The 24,330-nt window shown below is 40.0% G+C and overlaps 1 protein-coding gene across 3 annotated transcripts in view; it reads left to right on the plus strand.

Moving 5' to 3' along the window:
* LOC103188887 (DENN domain-containing protein 1A) overlaps window positions 1–24,330 on the plus strand; it is a 197,697-nt gene that overhangs the window by 70,058 nt on the left and 103,309 nt on the right. For all 3 annotated transcript variants that reach the window (XM_007909051.2, XM_042337821.1, XM_042337822.1), the window contains exons 4-5: window positions 2,021–2,070; window positions 6,827–6,946. In XM_007909051.2, coding sequence (XP_007907242.2) covers window positions 2,021–2,070; window positions 6,827–6,946 — 170 coding nt within the window. The remainder of the gene's footprint in view (window positions 1–2,020; window positions 2,071–6,826; window positions 6,947–24,330) is intronic.

Raw genomic sequence — 24,330 nt, forward strand, 5'->3', positions numbered from 1 at the left:
CCTGAACCCTTTCCCAACAATCTCTTTCAGATGCTGGATTGTGCTGCGTGCCTGTGCTGTGTATTTCCAGCAATTACTGTTTGAATATTAAATCTTTTTCTTTCCCAGGGAAAACCTGTTGAAGAACCCCCCAAAATATTTTGCACAAAATTTAAGAATGTTATTTGGCTTTGTGTTGATAGTGTTTATAAATTTCTGCTGCTCATTTTGATTTAATGTTCAGAATTTAAGAATCATGGCTGCACGGGGTAAACTGATGTTTAATGTAACAGCTAGGTTCAAATTGGCTTTAGGCAATCCAACCACAACTTGAACTGGTTCGCTGGGACCAGAGGAAAATTAATTAGCCATTTTTCCATCCAGATATAAAATATATGAATATAAATTGAAGATTATAATTAACATTACAAAACACTTTATGAAAATAGCTTGTGTAGCGTAAACTGGATGATCGATTCACTGCAAATACTTGAATGACATTGTTTTTGAATTTCAATTCCTGCGTAAATTTAAATTAATGTAAATTTGAGGAATGTTTTTTGTTTAAAGTGGCTAAAAAGGAGGTCCTTCGATGAAACCAAGTATTAGAATGTATCACAGTTTGAAAAGACTGTTCTAGTTTTATTTTTTGTTTAGTAACTTCTGCTGGTGCTGCTGTGAAGTACTGTAAAACCGCAAATGAGTTGCTACTGTAGAAACCATTAGGAAAGCCATGAAAATATTGGCCACAAAGGCTGGACTGTTCTTCTAGATGTATTTTGGAAGATGTTTTGTAAAACGTGGAAAGAGGCAGAAAGTATGGATTCAAGAATCACTTTAGTTTGGTTTGAAGTCCCATTCTAAATTGGATTTTCTCCATGCTTACAGTATGTCCCAATTATGCCAGTGTAGAATTTTCTATTTGAACAGCTGCATTTTTAAAGCAATGCTATACTATAAACCTCCTGTCTTTTCAGGCCCCTGCACTAGTATTGTATCGCACAGCATTTTTATTGATCAGATTGTCCGAGTGACAAGCAGTTGATGCTTGACTTCAGGACTTAAAACAAATTCTCGGGTTATTCAGCTGCACTTAATCAGTGCAGCAAATTTGTTGATGTACTCTAAGTGCTCTTTTTATTCCCATCCAGAAGTTTGTGAATTGGCTCCTGTCTGCTGCTAGTGCTTTTTCATATTTATTGCGTTTTTTCCTGATCCTAACACTATTTTGTTTTTTACCTTGAAATTGCATTCCTTATCTATGAGCACGCAAAAACTTCTCAAACCGAGGAGAATGGTGCTTTGCCTGTGTCAGCACATTGCTGGACTGAGAGAGGACACAGCAGAATAGCTCCCTGTGTGTATTAAACTTTTAGGAACCTGATTTTTAAGGTGTCAGCTTTTCGTATCTTAAAAGTTTTGCCCTTGTCACCTTGTCAAAAAGCACTGTTTTCTTAAAAGACGAGTTACTTTTTATAATTAAACTCATGTGACTCCTGGTCTGTATTTGCTGCTCTGTATTTAAAAGCAAAACCTGAGCCACACATTTGAAGGAAAAAAGAGGATGCTGACTTCTCCTCTCTTCTCTTTTGTAATAGTTTGTGCTGCCTGTGTAATCCCCAACAGCCCGTTTCTAGGTAACAGCCAAAGCTGTGGCAGCAAGTGGCAGTCTGGGCCAAGATAAGCCCATGTGGTTTGGTGTTATTTAGTATGATCCATATGGTCAGGCTGAGGAGTGTCCCTGGAGGGGTGTTAACACTGAGCATCCCAACCTTCCCTCTCCTAGGAGGTAGCTTGAGGAGGTCCCTGCAGCCTGTCCATGTGTGAATCGTGATTATTTTTTCATATTTAATGAAGTTTGATATTGTTTATTGTTACAAGTGATTGACTGCTCACTGCTTCGTTGCTGTAATTGATAAGGGCCGCACTTCTTCATCTGTCTTCCATTTTGTTAGGGAGGGAAGATGTAATTGCATGCTATAGTTAATATTAGATTTATTGGCCCCATAAGATGCATAAATTCTCTGTTTTCTCTCCACAGGAAGTTCTGCAGACATTGACCAAGTTTTGTTTCCCTTTCTATGTGGACAGGTACTGTTATCATTGCAAAGTTTATGAGATAAAGATGCCATTAAATTGTTCTGGAAAATAACAAAGAAACATAGTTGTATTTTGTACCTTTTAAAAACTCATTTAAAGCACCCTCTATGCACATAAAAACAAGGAAACTGTTTTATTTGTCTATTAAGGCAGGTATTGTAATCTATCACAGGTTCTTAGAACGTCATTCTGTTTAGTGTCATCTTAATACCGTTATTTTGTTCAAGTTGAAAGTAGTGAGGCAGCTGATGGAAGCTGTAAATGACCTCTCCACTTCACACTGTTCTGTCCGTGGGTGGCTGACGTTGATGACGCTTGCCTTCCTAACCTTAATTATTTCCAATAATCATCAAAATTTTACATTCAAATTCTAGTTAATTGTACTGAAGGGCAAGGTGTCTATCTATGATTTGATAGAAACACCAAGTGGATATTTCTGGTGAATTCAATCTAATTATTGAATAATTGTAACTTTGTTCTGGTCTGATCCTCCATTAATATTAGCAAATATTACATTTATTAAATTACATAAGTTCCAGTGTACAAGACAAATAAATAATTGATCCTCATTTGAACCGAATATAGTTTGTGTTGATTTTTATGACTGAACATGTTTTGTATTTACTTACATAATAGCGCCCTCTATAGACACTTTCAACAATGTTCTATCCCCAAATATTTTTATAGGAAAATAATTTGCTGTTGATGATATATGTATTTAATGTATTAGAAGGCTGTTTGAGACGCTGTCTGGTGTGTGTGTGTGTGAAGGAGGTTTACTCCGACTGCATGCATTTATTTCATGCCTGCTGTTGCCAAATTTAAAATGTATATTTTTTTGTTTTACGTTAATCCCTAATGACTGAAATATAGCTTTCCTGTAACTCTGAACTTTTTCTTTTCTTGGAACTTCAAATGCAGTTATGGAGATTGTTTCTGGTTTGGCAAGAACTTTATGGATGATGAGGTATAGGCTGAGAATTTATTACAAGGCAACCTAGTAAAACCTACAGCTACATTTTGACAATGCACCAGGAATGGCTAGAGGGAGAGCTCCCCACATTAACCTGGGAGTCTGAGGGCCTGCTGAGCACAGGCTTGGTTGGTGCTTTCCCACATGAGGCAAGTCAGCGTCTGATTCTCCTGCGTTAGGCAGTGTGAGGTCATCAGCTTTGCCCCTCTTGGCTGTGAACAGCTTCTGTGGCAGGATAAGAGACAGATTCAGGAAAGATTAAAGACATTGACTTTCTTTATGAAACCTGTACAGAAGGTCACTACTGTTTTTTCTTTTGATTTAAAAATATGCATTATATTTAATGGGCAGTATTGTTCTGTGTGAGGTTTACAAATGACCTTGAGAATTGGAGACGATTTTGGTGGTGTTTAGTTCCTGCAGTTCTATTTTGCAGCAAACATGCCCTCCCAGGTTTACTCTAGTTAGGAATTGGTTTCTGACTGTTGGTTAGCATCACTGACAGGATTATTTCGTAAAATACAACAAATGAAAGTGTCCACTTTGTTCTGATCTTAATTTGTATTCCTCCAATGTGTGTGAACTAACCACACACTAGACTGTGCTCCCTTATTGGCCCCTATTAATACATCTTGTTTGAGCTCTCCCAGTTATTTTTTTATCCATCACTTGCCTAAATACCCAGGGATGTACATCACTGACGTCTCTTAATGTATCTATAAAAAAACAGAGAATCTTGTTGATGGAAAATATTACCTAGATGAAATATCTCAGGTTATTTCCAGGTCCCACGGGTCATCATAATTGTTCCACCTTTGTAACCCTCCTGCCCTCCCTCCTCCCAAAATGAAAAAGGAAAGTTCAGTACAAATTATGAACAAAGACAAGCGTTTGCAGTAGATAGCCCACAAATCCAGGAGCATTGTTACAACATAAGATTTTAAGATGCTTTAATCAGTCGTATATAAATATATACTGCATAGATTATTAAAAAAACCTCTGAATGGATGGTTCTGTTAAACAATTTAAGTGTTGATCATAAAGTATTCCTAGTTTTATAACCCACTTTACAAATAGTGAATCTCAGGGTGTGGCCTCAGTTGAAGCCCAATATTCAGACCATTTGGAACAGGTCAACTAATAAGCCAGTGTAGTGTAAACAATGTGAGCTGACATAAAAATAATTCCCACAGATTTAATTTATGCAATCTTTTTGTGCGCTTGGCGTGTTGAAATATTCGCTCTTCAACTGCTATAGATTAATAATTGGGAGAAATACAATGAGCTGGACATTGAACTGGATCACATATGGATATTGCCATAAAACATTCTACAAAACCTCTACACTTAATATTTAACACGCCATGTTCAGTCAATCCTCCAAGGATTCTTTTGCAGCTGACGCTACCTAATAGTGAATGGCGGACATGCACTTATTTATTTGTCAGACTGATGGAATTTTATGTCACTGTACACTTTGTTCATACCCGTACAATCTGAACTCAAACAAGACTTCTGAATCCAATCTATGAAGCCATTTTTAAAAAAATGACAGCCTATTACTTTGTGATATGGACGAGAGCTTTATATTTCAGTTATAAGAAAGCCTGCCTCTATATTTTAGTGTTGATTTTTTCTGCTTTTCAAGGTGAATAGGGTTAAACTTGTATAGCATGTGGTGTCAGCATTAAGCGACTTGTGTCTTTTAGGCGAGAGACTAGATGCAAGATCACCCCCATATACCTCACCCAATATGGCTTCTGATACTTCCCCAACTATCCTCTTGGTTTCTGAAAATAATTGCCTATTTGTGCGCAATATTGCACTTTTACACAGTGGATTAGGGATTGGATTGAGAGTGCCAAAGCTCCTTTTCAACCCCCCCAAATAGTTGTTTTATTCAGTTAGTCTGAACTGGCTTCAAACCCAAGTTGCTGGAGGTGAAAGATTCACTGGCTACCCTGTTGTCCACTCCGCTATATTCTAGAGAGATATTAGCTGGGAACACTAAAGCAGAATACAACATTTTCAAATTCTAAACGATCTTTAAGAAACAGACTTAGAACTGTTTTTGTCAAAGATGTCCCATGAATAGTTTGGTGTTTACAGTGTATGCTGATGTTATTCTGGTTCAGGAGGATTGTCTGATCTGGTCTCTGTGGAGAAATCCCTGGAGATTGAGTAAGTGTGGCTCTTAGACTGATTCATGCTGTTGATTGCTGTAGAAATTCCTTCCTCCCTCCCTGCCCCCCCATGACCTAACTGACATGGGCAAGCTTGCATGGTTCAGACTCAGACTGGGAACACTAGTCTCCTAAATAATACTCTTACAGTATGGCAGCTTAGGTCCTGGTGATGTGCCACCGTTTTCATTCTGTTGGCAGCAAAAATGCAGTAAGCTGCCACTGTCAGCATCATCCTCACAGTGTTGATGTGAGTAAGATGATCTTCAACACATTTTGTTTATTGCCCATCTTTTATTTTTTAAAAACAAAACAAAAGAAATCTTCTGTATTGCTATTCTATTTTCAAGATTGAAACGAGCTTTGCCAGCACACACTGCCCACTAATGCTGTAAGTAGCTTGTCCAACTGAGAGGTCTTGTTTGCAAATGCTACCAGTAATATAGTGTTGAGTGAAGTATGCAGATGTTAAGTGTCCCAACACTATAGCACAGAGGTTGCTAAGATGATTAGTATAGGACTTGGTTGGCCATTAGTGTCCATTGACTTGCAATAATTGTTCATGTTAGTCAGGATTGTGTCTGTGGATACATGTTCACCTTTTTGGTTCCAGTTTTATTTAACTGTGTTTGTGGCTTTTTGACTGTATATAACCACAAATCCTCATCAGCACCATTTTGTTTCTACTAGCATTAAACACTGACCAGCATTAAACTATCCATTAAGCTGCCTAAACATTAAAACTTTACTTTTCTGTTGCTTTTTCTTGGCAAAGACACTCTCTTTGCTACCACAGTATCCTGCGTGAGTCATCAAAGCACAACTCCACACATTCCTTCTGTGTTTCCATTAGATTATTTCAGCACTGATTCATTATATCTGTGGTTTCAGAACATCTGAATTTCTTCACTGGGAAAATAAATTAAGCTTTGAAGTTACAGTATTGGGTTAAAAAACATTCATTTATTATCAAATTTGGGATGGATTGCAGAAAATTCTAAAGGTGCAAGAGTAAGAGGTGGAGATTTTCTGGTAGAGAAGCGAGACGGCCCCTTGGGGATTCACACCACTTCCGAGACCTGGGGGAGTTAGACCTAGGCAATGCCTTCATCTGCCGTTTTACTTGTCTGTTATGTTGGAATTGTTAGTTTCAGGGTATTGGGAGATATCTGAGTATAATTGAAAGATTTGGGCCATGCTCAATCACAATATTTTATCTGATGCTGCTAAATGTTTTTGAAAGTATGCAATTGTATTCATTAAAAAGCAAACATTTAGTTTATATGTATAGAATCAATGGCCTGAAGTGTGTGCTGGTGTGTATGTGTGTGGGAGAGAGAGAATGATTTCCAATATTGCTCTTTCCCTCATCAGAAAGGAAATAAAAATATTTCTGGACATTATATTTGAAAGAGGGAGTGGGATTGATTTAGAAGCTCTTTCCAAAGAGCCGGTACAGACATGATGGGTCGAATGGCCTCCTTCTTTGCTGTATAATTCTATGAAGTTTATTTTTAGTGACATAAATTGATTAGGCTTTGTTATCTTTTTGTCAGTTGAAAATACATTTGTGTTTGTATTCTCTTTCCAGCCTTACAGTCAGCCAAGTTGGCCAGAACTTTACATTTGTGCTCACTGACGTTGACAGCAAGCAGAGGTTTGGATTCTGTCGCTTATCTTCTGGGGCCAAGACTTGCTTCTGTATCCTAAGGTGAGGTGGCAAAGGCTGTATGTTGACCATGTAAAACAATGTTAGCCTCTGGTTTGTGACAAACATTACATCCATCTGACAGGCCGGATTCCCATATCCTTTCCCATCAGGTCGTTGTACTAAAGGGTCAGCCTCAAGTGCATTGAATGGGGACATGGCCCCTCTATGATTATCAGATCCTATCATGAACGGAGTCTTGAAATTTGTTTTTGGGCCATGCTTTCTTTATTTTAAGAAAAGGATATTTTTAGTATTGTTTAACCCTGCATTATTGTTTTCAAAAATATATTGAGTCAATTATCGCCCTGTGTTGTTTTTAAAAAGAATTTATAAAATGACATTGGCTTCCATTTTAATTTATGTAATTATTCCCCATCTGGTTCATTTTAATCTCTTTTCAAACACACAGTTTATGATTAAGATTGAGCAAAGCGCCCTTTGGGATAGGGTTGACCTATTTTTCAGTTTGCAGTGTTATCTTTTTACTTTAAATATAATGAACAGAGTGTGGATGTAAGGTGTTTTGGTGGAAATAGAAACTTTTCAAAGATTGACACATGGGGAAAGGCAGTTCCAAATGTAGGTTTCCTGCATTTAAAAGGTCCTATGGTTCTGAGTGCTCCTGCAGAAACACAGCTGGACGGTGGATGGGTTAAAGGGCTCCTGCGTTGTCTCTAGGTTACCCCAGATACTGTGTCCTAAGCAAGCTGATTGTTATGTTTTTTGACCTGATTTAATTGTTAATTCATTACCATTGATTATCACTAAACCTGGCCACCTATGGCCATGATACCCACTGCCAAAAGCAGAAAACAAATATACAATTAATGTGTTCACTCGCTCCACTAGATATATTGTGAAATAATGGTCTCCATACACTGTTTCCGGGTTAGGATGAATTCTTGGAAGGAAGGAAAGAAAGCTCAGTGGGTGGTTGTGGGGGGTTTGTTGTTTTATGTTTTGTTGAGCTATTTTGGTGCACAATACTGTTTTCTATTTTCATTTAAATTTATATCTACACCTGGCAAACTGCTGCAGCATTGTTGGCATTTGCTGTTCTCAGCACCAGGCATGACTCGCTGCCCAAAGCCAAGGCATGTCTGTGGTCATATGTCTTTGGTTTTATGGAGGAGAAATCCTTGGCACATTTTAGAGCCAGAAAAGAGCCCAGATGGTTTGAAAGATTCTTGTATTTATGTGACTGACGTCTCTTGTTTGGTACACTGTGCCACCAAAGCTGCTCTTTAGCAAACTCTCGGGATGGATTATTTAGTTTACTTTGTTCCAAACACTAGTCTGATTGTACCCTGCAAACAGCGACTAAATGTTAAACCCATAGTGTCACATGGAACAAGCAGCAATTGGCTACAGAGTTAATGATTTTGTTTTGATCCACTTTGTTTTACAAATAGCTTTCTTTTGTAGTTTGCAATGTACTTTATACTCGTTTAGAGCCTTTCACTTAGGGAGGGCATCCCAAAGTACATGTGAAGCAAAATCCCACAAAAAAGGAATTAGGTGACTAACCAATTTATCTGGATGATTCTTGACAAGGACTACCTTTTATTTTCAAATTATGTTATGGAAGTTTAACATCCACCTGATAATGTCTCATCAAAAGACGGTGTCTCTGTCAATGCAGCGTTCCCCCAGTAGCGCACTGGAGCATCAGCCTAAACTGTGCATGGGGGGTGGGGAGTAGTGGGAGCTGCTTTGCTCACTGTAGAAGCTAATGTGGAGATTCCATATACCGTTTAGATTAATTAAGTTCTACCGTGGCTTGTTCAGTGAGTTAAAATAAAATGTTGTTGCCACTTTTACCCTGTTTTTTAAATAAATCTAAACCCACCTAAAGTCCAGTTGCTGCATATTCAGCTGTAAATTCATTGTTGAACTATTTGGAGAGCAAGTTTTAATCCTTACTGTTGTCATACACAGGTTACATATAGAGGAAATTAAACTCAAATGGCATTCCTAATGCCTTTACATTTTTCCTTTGAAAATCCTATTAAAAATGAGTGGGCTGTCATACCGAACCGCAAAACTCTGCTCTCCGATCTTTTATGGGAGCTTTTTTCGTTAGTTATTTGGTGATTGCTTGTTTACTAATATCTGCTGCTTTTGATGTTGGGAGCATTGTGATGACTCAGACGGTTAATCACTGCATTCTCTGCGTGTGTGTCCCCCACACACACATACATGTACAGTCGAAAGCTTTCTTGTTTTAACCATCACATGTGCTGCTGGCATGACTGATGCTGGGAGCTGATTTTATTTTACGTTCTACGCTTGGTGTTTTAGTTTGAATATTACAAGTTTTCAGTACTATGTGGCATTCGCTGGATTGGCTTCAGCAGTTCAGCTGTAGTGGTGATGTTAAAAGGCAACATCCATCTTATGTGCTGTGATTAACCGCGTTCTTAGTTATTGTTAAAATAGTATACTCAGCACTCTGAGGTTCTTAACCCATATGAAGGCGCTGTATAATGCGTTGTTACGCCCAGTAGTTTAATAAAACTTTTATTTCTTCTTGAATCAAAATGTTGACTTGTTGCCATGTTTGTAATTTTCCCACTCTCATCACTGACTGATGTAGGGCTCTCTCCATCACCCCATGGTGACCCAGCTGAGATTGAGAACTTTCCTAGTGGGACCTGTGCCTGCACACCTTGCGTGCTGGACTACTCTTAATACAGCACCACGTTAGTTAGTGCAGCTGCTTGACTTCAGCCAACTTTAAAGACTTGGGAATTGTTTCTTGTGATCTGGTTCTGTGAAAGAGAGATCGTATTTAGAAACAGTTTTTAACGTGACTGTGACTTGAGATGAGATATAAGGAGAGCATTGTATAATATTATAATTCAACGTCTTTATATGAGGCAAGGTAATCCATACCTAATTGGAAAATGTGTGTGGCTGTAACATAATTTGCCATTAGTGTAAAAAGCCTGGGTGTGCCCTAAATATTAGACTTATAATTATTATTATTATTAAATATTAGACTTAGTTAAACTGATCTGCAGGGCCTTACAATGCCCCATGAAGATCTCAGGCACAGCAGTTCCAGAAAATGAGCTCCACTTGCTGTCGGTATCATTGCTCTGCTCAACTCAATGGGATGAAATACAGCTGGGTTTACAAAACCCAAGGCAGGTACGGAACAAACCATTTTACAAATTATTCAGGACTTCATTTCTAGCAAAGAGATAACGTTTCACATTCCAATCCTCCCGCTTTCAATTGAAAACAAAATCAATCATCTCACTGGGTTAATTTGTTTGTTTGACACCTTGTTTATCCAGCCATATATACTGTTTCTGACCTGTTTCAATGAACACTGTTAGCCTAATACTTGATGTGTAGATATTGAATGTGTTAAACAGGTGTATAATGGTATTTAATTGTTAGCTGTGTAATTACAGTTCTGTAAGTATGGTGTAGGGTTTTAAATGTCTCCACTGTAACATAGTAAATATTTTATTACCATAACCTGTGTATCTGTTAAATTACTAAAGCAAGATACATTTCTCTAAAAATGAATTTGTGCTTTCACATGTATTTAAAGGGTCTAATGCTCCTGAGTTCAAGAATGTTAAACATGTTGGAGAGGCAGTGTGGAGGAGGATTGTTTTTAGTTATGATGTGTGTTTTAGTATCATCGGTATTAACAGCTTGGGAGTTAGGGGGGCCCTTTAATCAACATTTATCAACATTCACTGCGCTCTTGCCAGTGCATGATTTAAGCATCTGGTGTCTTGAGATGGTTTTCAATTAACAAATCTGCACTAGTTGGCTTCCGCAGTTGAAGCAAAATGTTTTATGTAAACAACTGAATCCAAAATGTACAAAAGGTTGGCTTCGGTATAGCTGAGAGGAACTTTAATGAATCTGCTAATTTCTTTGCTAATGTGTTGAAAACCATTGAATTCTTAAAAAATGAGGAAGACTTTTTAATAAAACAATATTTTACTTGAGACTAGGACGGCATTGTGCAACCTGGGAAGGATCCAAACCCGTATCAGTCGACATATTTTGTGCATTGTCTTGAGGAAGTGCTAATCTGGTTCACAGAATACATTACATTTTGTGTCAGTAACTGTCGTTATTTGGAAAACTTGCTGTTTTTGTCTGCGTATTATCTTATGTTTCTTTTTCCACTGGGCCTCTTTCTCTGAGCTCAGAGGGTGCAAAGTGAGTTTTTTTTAATTGAGCAGAAACATGTGGAAGATCAGAAATATCTCGGGGGATTACTGGAAACAATTCTGAATTTGTACTTCTTGCAGCCTGTGTTTGGAGCAAGGTCTGCTGGGAATAAATGTAGTTAGTGTGGCCTCTGACCCTGGAAACTGTTGACATGGATGACAGCCAGAAAGTAGCCACAGAACGCCTTTGTTAAGCTCATTCATTGCTCCTTGAAAATTCTAGTCAGTGTAAGTTGCCAGCTCAAATCTAAGGAATGCAGAGCCCTCGTTCCCATGCTTTGGAAACAGAGGCCGCCCCTTAACCAGCAAGACTTCTTTAATGGGAGTATGTAGCCCAGAGCTCAATTGAAATTGACAGTTTCCTGGCTTAGGATTGCCAACTGGCAAATCAGTGAAACATGGGGACAAACAAGGCCCTTTAGGGACCCAGGACACTGTTTTCATATAGACAGTACAACATTAACTCTTGAGGCATTGTTTGTGCCCCTCAACACTTAAAACTGAGGCAGTGTTTGAGATTTCTGGCCACGCTTTTAAAGAGACCAGAGCTCACTTCGCTTTTAAAAAAATAGATATGTGAACCTCTTTGCTGAAGCAAAAAACCTTTTGCCTTTTACAAACAAAACAAAAAGATTTTGAGATGCAAACTTTTTTTAAAAAGTGTGTTATGATTCTTGTCCAGGTCACTGTTTGAGGTGAAAAGGACAGACCCAGTCAATAAGTATTGCAATTAAAATTGTTTTACCAGACATATATAACAGAGAGCTCCTGAGAGGCTTTGTATACAATAACTGCTAACTACAGTGACTCAACTTTACCAAATTAAGCACAAAACACAAGATAGTGATAAACTGCATTATGTTTTACAAATCTGACCATATGTTTATCATTCCTTTCTGACTGCATTTGGTCTATTTAATTAAATTTTTTTTTGGTGGGGGGTGGGGTGGGTAAGAGAAATCTAGGCTGCAACATAGTCATAATATTGACCAAAATGATTACTGTGTCTCTCTTAACCAGAAGACTTACAAGCTATAATAATCTGTATTGTGGAGCAATTGTGCATTTTATTATAATTGGGGACTATCAGAATGACATTGCTCAGCTTCTGCCTGTATGAAAAGTCTTTGAAGCTCTGGAGTGAGCGAAATGTGCACCGGGAATATTTGCATGCGTTAATGATGTGCAAGAACAGCACAATTGCAGCACTGGAGTCAGTGTTTAGGTCCTAGCGTGGAGTCGGTTAAATCATTTAAAAGAATGGAGCAATTAAGTTTATTCTTTTTTTCACATTAGTCCATTTCTTGAATGCATAAACTAAGATACAAGTTCTCAAAAGAAGTTGGGGAGGGGGAAATTCTCTTAGTATTTGTCAGTGAGGACATTGATATCGACAGAAGAATAAATATGAAGGGAATGACACGTTTATGTGGACTACTTTGAATTCTGGAAAGGATCTGCTGTGTTAAAGGACAGTATTAAGTAGAAAAAATATCACGTGTATAATACAGTGGCGCATTGATCAAATCCACTAACCACTTGGATGCTGATATGAGCATTGCATTGTGTGCGTAAATCCTGCAAGTAAATCTTCTGATCTTCTGACGCACATCACACCACTGGATTGATACTCCAGTATCAACAGAAAATAACAGACTTTTTTTCCTGTTTTTTTATTTTTCCGTTTTTCTCTTCCCTCCCCCTCTCCCACCCAGAGAAGCCATTGACTAAAGCTGGGACCCAGTTCTAATGGCACTCCTCCCTCTGTGGTATCTTGCCTATCTGCAATCCTTGTTAATGAATGCTGGTGTTTTGCCATATTTAATGGGTGGGGCGAAAAAATTAAGGAGTGGGGGGCAGCAGAAAAGAGAGCATTACGGTTAAGTTTGAATTTGTTCCCACCCAACATGCACGCTTGTGATTTCCAGAAGGTGGGGGTCACTGGGTACAATCCTGGTTTATTTTACTCTGAGACCAATTGTTGTGATCCAACTGCTGTGTATGCTGTCTGAACATAGGCTGGAATCTAAATCTGCCAGGCCTGCTCTCTATAGGCCTTGGTGCCTTCACACCCCAAGCCAAAACCCTTTGGGTGGGGGAGACTGCGGGGAGACTGGCATCTTACTGATAGTCAGCTATTATATTTATTTATATGTTCCAAGTTCCTATTGTATTTTTTGAGATTTGTGACATCCCAATAAATATGGGCAGGATTGGGAATGGCATGATGTGAAAGAACAAATACAGCACTTCCAGCATTGGTGGGGTGGGGGTGGTCACGGGAGGTCGTAGATGCTTTACATCTCTCTCCCCATCACCAGTTATGGGAGTATTTGTTAGAGTCTGTGGCAGTCAATGGACTTCTGTTGATTGACACAATGGACAGTGTTGTATGCTCCCCACAATGCAGAGCAGGCTGTGACTAGATGGAGTGGATGTTCCACCATAATAGTACACTAAGAATTTTATTTGTTTTTCCTGAACTCGCTACCAATGCCCAAGAAACACATGTTAAGGAATAGTAGAGCAGGAAGCGGGAGCCAAACCACCGACAAAGGAAGAACTTAACGTTTAGACAAACTTGTCAGCAAGAAAAGGTGAGCTTGCATTGTTAATTTTGTGAATTGATGCAACTTCAAAAGGCTGCATGAAACATGGCAACTGTGAACTGGACAAATCTAATGAATCTATTACAAATGTGCAGCAAACTCCCTGAAGCAGTATTTGACGTCCCGCTTGCCTGGCCTACACTCAGCTAAAGTATTATTCGGTTTGGATTTAAAATAAATTCTGTAGGCGTTTCTACGTATGGAATTTGGTAATATTACCCCCCCCCAAAAAAAAAACAAATAAAGCTGAATGATGGCACAAGGCAAGTGTCATAATAAAAGCTGTGAATCTGGTATATTGATATTGCCCTAACACGGGGGGAAGTTGCTTGTCTGAGGACAGTGTTTATTGGATGGGATCCAGTGTACCCTGTATGAATGGTGGAAAAGTGAAGCATGTCAGCTCAAACAAATACATTTAAGTAACGAGCTCTAATCTGATTGGAGTGTTTGAACAAAGAAACTTTCTAGGGCGAATTTGACGGACTTTTTCATCCTTTGTGACCAAATTACTCTTGACATTTTTGTGTTCTGTCTGAACTTACGCAGTAAAATGGTTCTCTGTTCGATTCATTCGTAAGTTTTTTAACTGTGAATTCCAAATCTCGGTGCTTTTTTTTAAAAAAAAATTCTGAACTTTGATCATGTCACAAGAAAAGTTTTCCAGTTTTGTCATAACCAGCCAACAATTGCGTAGTATTAATTTGACGCTTAAAGGGAAAAGGTAATAATAAAGTATTAAAACTCATGCTGCTGGACCATTGTCTAATCAGGGTGCTCCAACCTGTTGGCTGTTGTGGGCCAGATTCCCTATTTGGGAAAGTTCCGCGGGCCGCATAAGCTAGTGTGGACCAACTAACGGAGCTAGGGAGGGAGGGAGGGAGGGAGTGGAGGTTGGAATGTTGGAAATGGTGTTGAGCTGGATAAAATCACCAGCCGGGCCAGATGCGCCCGGCCCGGCTGGTGATTTTATCCAGCCCGACACCATTTCCAACATTCCAACTTCCACTCCCACCCACCCTCCCTCCCTCCCTCCCTGGTGAACATCCTCCTATGGCAGTGTTAGGAGCCGGCATTTGGGAGGACAGTGCAGAGAGTGTAAACAATACCGGCCAATACCACAGTCTGTCAGGAAAGCAAGTGCGTCTCTTACCAACCATGTCCTTAGCAACCAATTGCCGGCTCCTGCCACAGTAGATAGTGACCCACAGGGCTGATTGGGAGAGAGAGGGATTGAGAGGGGGGGAGAGAGGGGAGGGGTGGGGGGAGAGGGAGGGAGGGAGGGGGTAGAGGGAGGGTTAGAGAGAGAGGAGAAAGAGTATGTGAGAGAGAGATAGAAGGGAGGTAGAAAGAGTGATTGAGAGGGGTAGGGAGAGAATGTGTGACAACAACAACAACAACAAGATTCCATTGTTGTTGACGAGGGAAGGAGTGAATGTGACAGAGAGGGGGAGAGAAAGAAACACATTCTGTCATCCCCCCCCCCCATCTTACCTCTCTCTCACACACACTTACTCTCCGCCCCCCCCCCCCCCGCATCTCTCTCTTGCCCCATCCCTCTCCCCCAACCATCTCCCCCCCCCATCCCTCTCTCCCCATCCTTCTCTCCCCATCCCTCTTTCCCCATCCCTCTCTCTCCCCCAACACACGCTCTCCCCATCCCTCCCCCATTCTTCTCCTCATCCCTCTCTCCCCCCATCCCTCTCTCCCGCATTCCTCTCTCCCCCCATCCCTCTCTCCCCCCATTCCTCTCTCCCCCATCCCTCTTGCTCTCCCTATCCCTCTCTCTCCCATTCCTTTCCCCCATCCCACTTTCCCATCCCTCTCTCCCCTGTCGCTCTCTCCCCCATCCCTCTCCCGAAAGCTCCCAGCTCTGTCTGCCAATCAAAAGTAACATCTCGCTCTGGGACGCTACCCAGCATGAGGGGCGCTATATAGCAAGTTGTCGTTGTTGTTATCTGAGTTAGCCGGGCACTGACTATTCCTGACAAGCCAGTAGCAAAAATTATCCATTCCATTTTTGAGGAGGGGTGGAGGGGAGGAAGGCAAGTATTGCTCCTCATGTTTCCTGCTAGTCCGATACAGGGTGTAATTGATGGTGGCATGGCCCAGATTTATCCACCCTTCAGGGTGTGTGATGGCAAGAGGGGTTGAAGCAAAGAACCCAGTCTTTATATACAACACACACACAATACAACACACCACATACACAGCACACAACACACCGCACACACACACAGCACACCGCACACACACAACATAACACACACACAAAACACACACACACCACACACACATACATACACAATTCACCACATACAACACAACACACCACACATATGCACACACATCACACACACAATTCACCACACACACACACACACAGAGGGAATCTCATTTATGTAAAATTTGTCCAATTATTTAGCCAGTGGCATGACAACAAATCAATTAAAGAGAAATGTTTTCAAACAGTAATTAGAAGCTTGTTTCTTGTTGGATCCTCCAAGGCCTGTTGCAGCAGCACAGCATCACGCCAGTAGATATGACAATTTTACCGAGGCACTGGCTAACGTCAACTGCAGTGCAATAGTTCCTAGTTTTAACATTACATTTGCAATAGGGGCTTAAAGGAGGAATGGTTGGATCCCAGTGTACCCTTGGATTGATATCGTGCTGTTATTTTCAGGTAGGAATGAAAATTCTAGCTTCTTAAAAAAAAGTTTAAAAACTTCGACACGCACAAATCTCTCCAATTGTTCGTATTCAGTTGAATTTCCTAATGCATGCGGATGTACCCCTAGACATTTTAGGGCAATCATCGGGTTAAGGAGTGATGTGTGGCAGATAAAATACTTATTTTGTTTTAAAAAGAATCCAGCCATAAAATGTCACTTTTGAGTTTGGTATTTTTATGAAGGATTAAAATTATTGTGCCATTTCCGTTTAGCACCCAGAGTGTATGGAACAGTAGCAGCCAGGAAGTACTGGTCGTTGTTTGCAATGAACTCTTGGATTCACACTCTTTCTGTAGAAGCATTCAAGCAGTAAGCACTCCACAGTCTGTTTGGCACAGTAGCGGCTCGCAGCCGGCCCCCCAGCCCCCCCGCTGTTAGATGGGGCAAAGGATGTGCCAGAACCCAGGTCGTAACAGAGCGAGACCTGCTTGCAAATCTGCTTGTAGTTAGCATGGGGCCTTTTGGCACCGCACTACAGCAGATTGATTTAGTTGCGATCCTTTTTGTTTAATATTTTCCATCTGGCAACAATAGCCAATAAAGACAGATGCAAAGCAGGATTTAAGATACAAGGAGTCTGGACATGAAATTCTTAAGAGAAGGAGACACTTTTGCCTTAAATACAGTTGTAATACTGTAGTTCTTAACCAATTACAATTATCCCAATCTTTTCCAAGCTGGAGAATTTATTCTGAAATACTTTTCTGGCCACGTGTTAAATTTGTGATGGGTTACTCCTTCAGAAAGTGTGGGATTTTGCTGTCTTCTTTAATAGTGTGATTATAATAATCCTTACATTTGGTATAGCGTGTTTCACGTTGGGAAAACGTCTCAAAGCACTTCACAGAATATGTAAAGTGTATTTTTAGGGTAAGAGTTCAGATTCCATCAACTATATAAACTTACTGCCCTATTTATTTTTTCAAAACTATTGTTTCTCTGCTTCCCTTCCTTTGCTTTCATTGTTCTCTCTTCCCCTCAAAACTTTGCCTTCTGGTGGGGTCGGGTCATGGTTACCTTGTGATGTTTTGGAGGTGAGTGAGTGTCTGTCGGTTATTCGACCGCAAGACCACTACAGCGGAGCCTGACACTGTAGGTAACGCAGTGTTACCTACACAGTCATTTTACACTGGTGGTTGTTGAACAGCGATAGGAATGGAAAGAGTGGATCATGTTTCTCTCGCCCAGAGGTAGCCGAGTGTAACAATCACTAAGATAATCGTTTCAGATCTGCACCGATCAGGTCAGTTCTACATGGCATTGGTCTATAGGTTACTGCTTATACAACAAGTTGCATTTATATAGCGCCTTCACGCAGGATAGCATCTCGGAGAACTGTACATATTGTAAAGCCTCGAAATTCGGTAAACTTTTAAAAGTTATTAAAATAATTTCACCCATTTTTATATCCATTCTAGAAAATAGCTACTAATGCGAGTTGCAACACCGAATACACACTTTGAGGAAAACACTGATTATATCTGCGATCTAAATATCACAGTACTACAGATTGCTGAAATAAAGGAGAATTGTTTATGAATGGAAATTGATGACCATTGCTTGAAACTGTAGCAGAAACTCTCATTTTTGAAAGAAATACAAATGCAGCAAAGCTTGATTGTTCTGACGGCTAATATTCAGTCAGAATGAAAGGAGCTATACAGTTCCCATGGAAATGAGTATGGATCCCTGACCATCTCCGCTTTAAAGGTGGTAGACTTGATCCATAGTGGTTTCTATTAATTAGTTATTTTGTGTCCTTTTCCTTCTCTCCCCCAACCCTGTTTGATTGTCGTTACAATTATTAATAATAGTATATTAATAATAATGCATTCAGTGGCTAATTAAAACGATGCCTCAGTGGCCTGCTGGTTACTCTGCCTTTGAGCCTCAATTGATATTCATGCTTGGACTTCCTCTCGGAGGTGGGGAGGGGGAGAGATTCTTGCTCTGAGTCCAGTCAGAGTAGGAAGAAGACAGACTATCACTGCTCAGTGAGTGAGAAGCAACATTAATCGCATCCGCTGAGAGATGCACACATTTCACTGTCCGTCCCTCCCAACTGGGCAGGTTAGTGTGGATGTGGGGGAAGCAATAAAGGCAAACTTCGCTGAAATAAATATCTACCAAAAATATTACATTGTTTTTATAAAAAAATTCCCAGTTGAATAATTCTGATTAAACAAGTTTTTTTTCAGAAAGGGGAAATGCTATTCTAGTTATCTTCAAATAATTATTAGTGGTACGGTTATGATATGACTGGAAATTATATTATGGTTTGTATCAAGCCAAGAGCTTTTAATTTAGCTGTCTGGATTGTAAACACACCCACATGGAATAAAATCCTGCTGAATTATTTTTAAATGTGATGTGTACAGGATTAATTAACTTCTGTACTCCCACAGCTCAGACACAATTATGATGTGAAAGAGAGAGTGCATTTTTATTAAACAGGGTAAAAATGATTCCTTGACCCCTCCTCTTGATGTCATGTTAGTCTGGCAATGGTGTTATTTGGATGTTATTTTGTACTCTGTAATAATCCAGGTATATGATGACAGACTACAGATTTTTTTGCTTGAAAATTTTTCCCGAAATCCAAAATGCTTCTTGTTTAAAATTTATTTTGAGTTAGAGCTTGTTGACGAGCAGAGCGGCACTGTGGTCGACAGCAGAGCTGTTCTCTGTCCGGCTCTGCTTTCAGACTCAATTTATAACTTCCCAATTAAGCTTTCCATAAACTTTGACAAGAGGGACTCAAAAGCTGTGTTTGCTCCATGGACTTCCTTTGTGTGCCTTTAACCAGTAGGATTCGGAACTAGCAGCGGAAGAACATCTGTAAGTTGCGTTGCCATCACTTCATACATTTTGTTTAACCCTTTCTGTCTAAAGTGAGTAGATTATGGTGTCTGGTTAGTGTTATATCAATTTTTTTAAACACTACTGACAAACCAATGAACCCCGACGGTGAAGTTTACATTTTATTACACGTTTTATTAATAGCTGCATAAGGTCGCACATTTGGTGGCAGCCTGTCATCTGAATCACGAGTCAAGCATACGTCTGTCTAGCTTGGCGAGGGATTTCTGTGTGGGCCAAGGTGCACAGCTGACCAAGACAATATATATTTTTTAAAATTCTGTTTATTCCATTTGTGTGAATGCATTAAATCAAAATAAGTTTGATTTCAATTTTTCTGATTCTTTTGCTTGTGAAAATATTTGTGCCAAGGCTGACCCTTAAAACAAGTGGCAGAATTGTCTGAAAAGGACTTGGATTAAATTGTGCAAATGATGATATCCTGTCATCTCAGTCAGGGTTGCAAACTATATAATTCTTGAAATGAGTTGGGAGTGAATTTCGATGTTATATGGTGTGTTTTTCATTTATAAAACAAACCGTAATCATTTAATGCTTCTAAACAAATGCTGCATTTTAATACAACAGCTTAGACAGCAGCTCCAAGTTGGTTCCTTATGTAGTGAGGACCATAAAGTCCTCACATGGAAAGATCAGAGGAGTGGCAGACTTTTAAGTACAGTAAAGTAATTCATGAAAAAGCAATTAAAAATGTTGCTGACACATTTATGTTCAGGGTGTGCCATTAGTCTTCTGCTGCAGTTATACTGCACAGTCTGCTGCGGTTTGCTGCAGCTTCCAAGTTGAACCAATGCTGGAAGTGCATTCTAACTGCACTTTGATGCAGAGAAACGCATCCCAATTCAGCTGGATTGCACCCACAAAGCCAGCCCCAGAAAGTACTATAGTTAGTGGTGCTGCTCGGTGGTGTGGCTGTCTAGCAACTTTAACCTTTCTATTGTTTATTAAAAAAAGTAAGTTGAGATTTTACTGGAAGGTTTTAATACCATTAGCCAGATGGATGTTACTCCTAGCTCAATAAACTCAGGAGATTTTACCCATTTGCTCAGAAATAATCTCCACTTGCGTTCTGCCTTTGGTGAGTGATTTTGAGCTGGTTTGGAACACAATCACAATATTCTGATCACTGCTGCAGTGAATTGGTGGCTGTGCACCTCTAACTGCTATTTGGACATGGAGCTGATTGGACTAGTTTAGTAAGACAGTCTCTTACACTAAACCGAACTTACAATGTATGTTTGTATAACAGAAGCTTTAGTTTAATCTTAATTTACAATCTACAGTCTTATTTTAGCTGAAGTAATAAGTTGCAGCTAGTGTTTACACATCACTGTAGGTTGTGATAAACGGCTTTTATTAGTGTTTGTCTGGGGCAAAAAAATTACTAATTGGGGCTGGGATGCTATTTCTGTTCCATGGATCAATAGATGAACATCATCAGCACATTCGTGGTTTGATCTCCACTCACTACAGTTCTATTCCAGTGGATCGAGAAACTCACAGTCTCTGGCCCGCACCTTTCCCAGGGCAGACATTACCTCTGCCTCTCCTTTTGCAGTGGTTGCATGGGGGCATGGGACAGCAGTTTGAGTGCTGATTTTCTTATCATTTACTCCATTGGACCGTTGACAAACCCCTTCCTCCCTACTAAACAACCAGGCTGAGATCATTGTGTGTAAAATCGTGAGGCGGGATTGCATCTTAACAGGCAAAACTATCCCGTAATAAAGCACCAACAAGCTGAGTCATAGCTTTGCCAGGCAAAGAAATAGCAACTCTTGTCAAATTTACTCAGGAATGTGAGAATTGATGTGTTTAGAACAGTGATTAAGACTATTTAGTTAGTTAAGCTACATTTTCACCTATAACAGTTAGAAGGCTGTTAAACCATTTGAACTATTTCCAGAGTTTAAAAATGCTTATTCTTTGCCAAATTTCTAATAAAGACTTCTATTTTGCGGCACTTTGTTGGAATCGGAATCAGCAGTTTGATTCCAACAAATAGAATTGTGTATGTGAGCTGGTGAAGTGTGGGTTCCCGCTTTGCAGTGTGCCAGGGCATGTGGACTTTGAAGGTCGATAGATTTGTTTAATTACATGTTACAACAACAAGTTATTTAGGCTTCCATTTACTGGTGACCACATGTTATTGTAAGCTTCCCCCCCCACCTGACACACTCACACACTCACACACTAACGTGCCAATGTACTGGTGAGGAATCTGTGTAGATGCCACGCCGATGGTATGACGCCCGCATCCCTCTCAGCAATTACAAGTTCAGCTGCGAGCTCTTCAACTGGTGCTGGTCACTAATTAGATTTTGAATGTTGAAGAGATGGCCATGTCTAAGGACTGAGCAGATACTGATTTAATTTGCACCACCCGTATTTACTCTGCGGCAATGTGCACCGCAGGCCCTGGAGAACCCTTCTCAAGGTAGTTTCAGAGTTACACAGAATGATATGGAATAGAGACCATCCACTCGGCCCAACTAGTCTGTGTCAGGGTTCATACTCCACGAGTTCCCCTCCTCTCTCTCTCTCTTTACATTTGTACAATGCCTTTCACGTAAGGAGGACGTCCCAAAGCGCTGGACAGTCAGGGATCCGCATCTGAGCTGGTGGTTGGGATGAGGAGGGTTGGGGGGAGGGTAGGGGTAGGAGGGTGACTGAAAGCGCAGTTGAATAGGAGGGTCTTGAGACGAGTCTTGAAGGAGGCAAAGGAGGGTTTGAGGCGGATGGACTGTGGGATGGAGCTCCAGAGGGTGCAGAGAATGGTTACCCTCTTTCTTGTGGATGCATCAAATTTACTCTTAAGTACAATGATATTTGCTTTAACCACGGCTTCCAGCAGTGAGTTCCACATTCTCTGAGTAAAGAAGTTCCTCCTAAACTCCGTTAGATCTGCTACTTGCTATCTTATATTCATGCCCCTGTGTTTGGACTCACCAACAAGTAGAAACAGCTTTAAAATGTCCACCTCCGTTCACTGCTCGATTCAGTGCAATAATGTGAAGCAGGAAGTGGGCAATATTAACTGTTTCACTGCTGTTCCGTTAGTTTGTTGTGGTTAGAAACACAAATGCATGACAGGGGGAGGAGCACAGTAGCCCTGTGGGAAAATAATAAACAGAGAGAGGGTCACTGTAAAAGATCAGCTGATGTATTTGTACATTTTGGGCACAAAAGATAGTACTTTGCAAAAAGCAACCAGGCATATCATGGTGTCTTAGCCAGCATTTTACTGCTTATGACCTCTATTGTCATAAAATTGTTATCACAGGTTGAGGAAGGCACATGTCATTGGCATGTGGTCAGCATGCTGGTCAGTTACATTCAAAGTGTACAAAATCTTGTGCCATATCACTTTTTATCCCTTTACTCCTGACTTTGGTGGTACTTACGGGTACTAGCCTGGTTGTTAGTGGATTGGTAGATCACTTTCCAGGGTGTAATAATCCCTCTCAAAAAAATAAATAAATAGTGTGGTCATTCAATCTATAATTGTTTGTGGGACGCTGCGGTGTGCAATTGGCTGCCGCGTTTCGCCCACAAAATACACAGTCAACTCACTTTACAATATATGCTGTGAAGTGCTTTGAGACATCTCAACTTTGTGATAAGGCGCTATTTCAAATGCAAGGATTATTATTTTATGGCTAATTCTGCTTTCCTGAACTTGTGAACTTGAAATCGTTGCCTTTATTCTTTGGATTGTTTTAATGTCAGTGGCATTGCTTCTCTCTCTGTGAGTGCTCTGGGCTATTTCAGCACAGAGCACTTCCCTTCCTTTTCTTAACCTTTGACTTTTTAAAAAAAAAATACGAGTTAATCAAAAGTTCTAAGGGGAGCTAAGAGGAAGGGGAAGTGTTTGGTTACAAATTAAATATGTGTGTGTCATTGCTCATAAATCCTGTGCACTGCTACCAGTTGTGCTACTTAAACTGCATGTGGTAAAGGCTGTTTTGGGTATAAATTTGAAACTCAGAAGATATGTTAAGGATAGGTTGCATTTTGTCTGTACAAGTTCTTCCCTTAATAAATTTAGAGGGATGCAACCAGAGTCAAGTTACAAAGGGTTTTCATTGGAAGAAAATTACTGGAGTGAAGTTTTGCTTCATCTGACACCAGTCAGTTATCGTTTTTCCTAGCTTTGTACATACAGAACTTTCAGAGTAACACATAAAACTGTGCACGTGTATGTGTGTATATGACCAAATGCCAGTATTATAAAGTGCCTCTCATTATTTCAACTGTACAGAAAATGATATGTATTAAAAACACTCCCATATTTCACAGAAATTGCCTGTTTTCCGACATTAAAATGGTTTATTTTGCCTTGTTCATTCATAAATGTTTAGGAAGTATTTTACATGTGAAAGAATGACATCTTCTTGGCACAAATTCGTCAGAGTTGACATTTGTTTACAATCCAGAACAATGCAGTATCAGTAGAAAAATTCTGTTAATGAGCAAAGATAAATATTGTAGAGCGAATGAACTATAGCTTAGAGCACTCCTTTTAATAACTACACCATTATATGAACATTTCCAACATTGACTTTCAGATGTGTTGCACAGTGAGCTTTACTATACCCAATTCCCAGGATCATAAAATCATAGAATGCACAGAAGGAGGCTATTCGGCCCATCGTGCCTCTTTGGAAGAGCGACCCAATCAGTCCCACTCCTCCGCTCTTTCCTCATATCCTTGTGGGTTTTTCCTCTTCCTATCCAATTCCCTTTTGAAAGTTATTAAATCTGTTTCCATCACCCTTTTGGGCAGTGCATTCCAGACCGTAACAACTCTGTGTAAAAACAATTCTCCTTATTTTAGTTAAAGACTCAACCAACTATTTTTAAAACGTTAAAACTTTGCAATATTTTAATAGCTAGAAAAGGAGCTGGATAGAAGTTACCAAGTGTACACGGATCATTGTTGCCATCCCATCCCAGAG

This window comes from Callorhinchus milii, unplaced genomic scaffold (assembly GCF_018977255.1).
Source record: "Callorhinchus milii isolate IMCB2004 unplaced genomic scaffold, IMCB_Cmil_1.0 Scaffold8, whole genome shotgun sequence".
Taxonomy (NCBI): Eukaryota; Metazoa; Chordata; class Chondrichthyes; order Chimaeriformes; family Callorhinchidae; genus Callorhinchus; species Callorhinchus milii.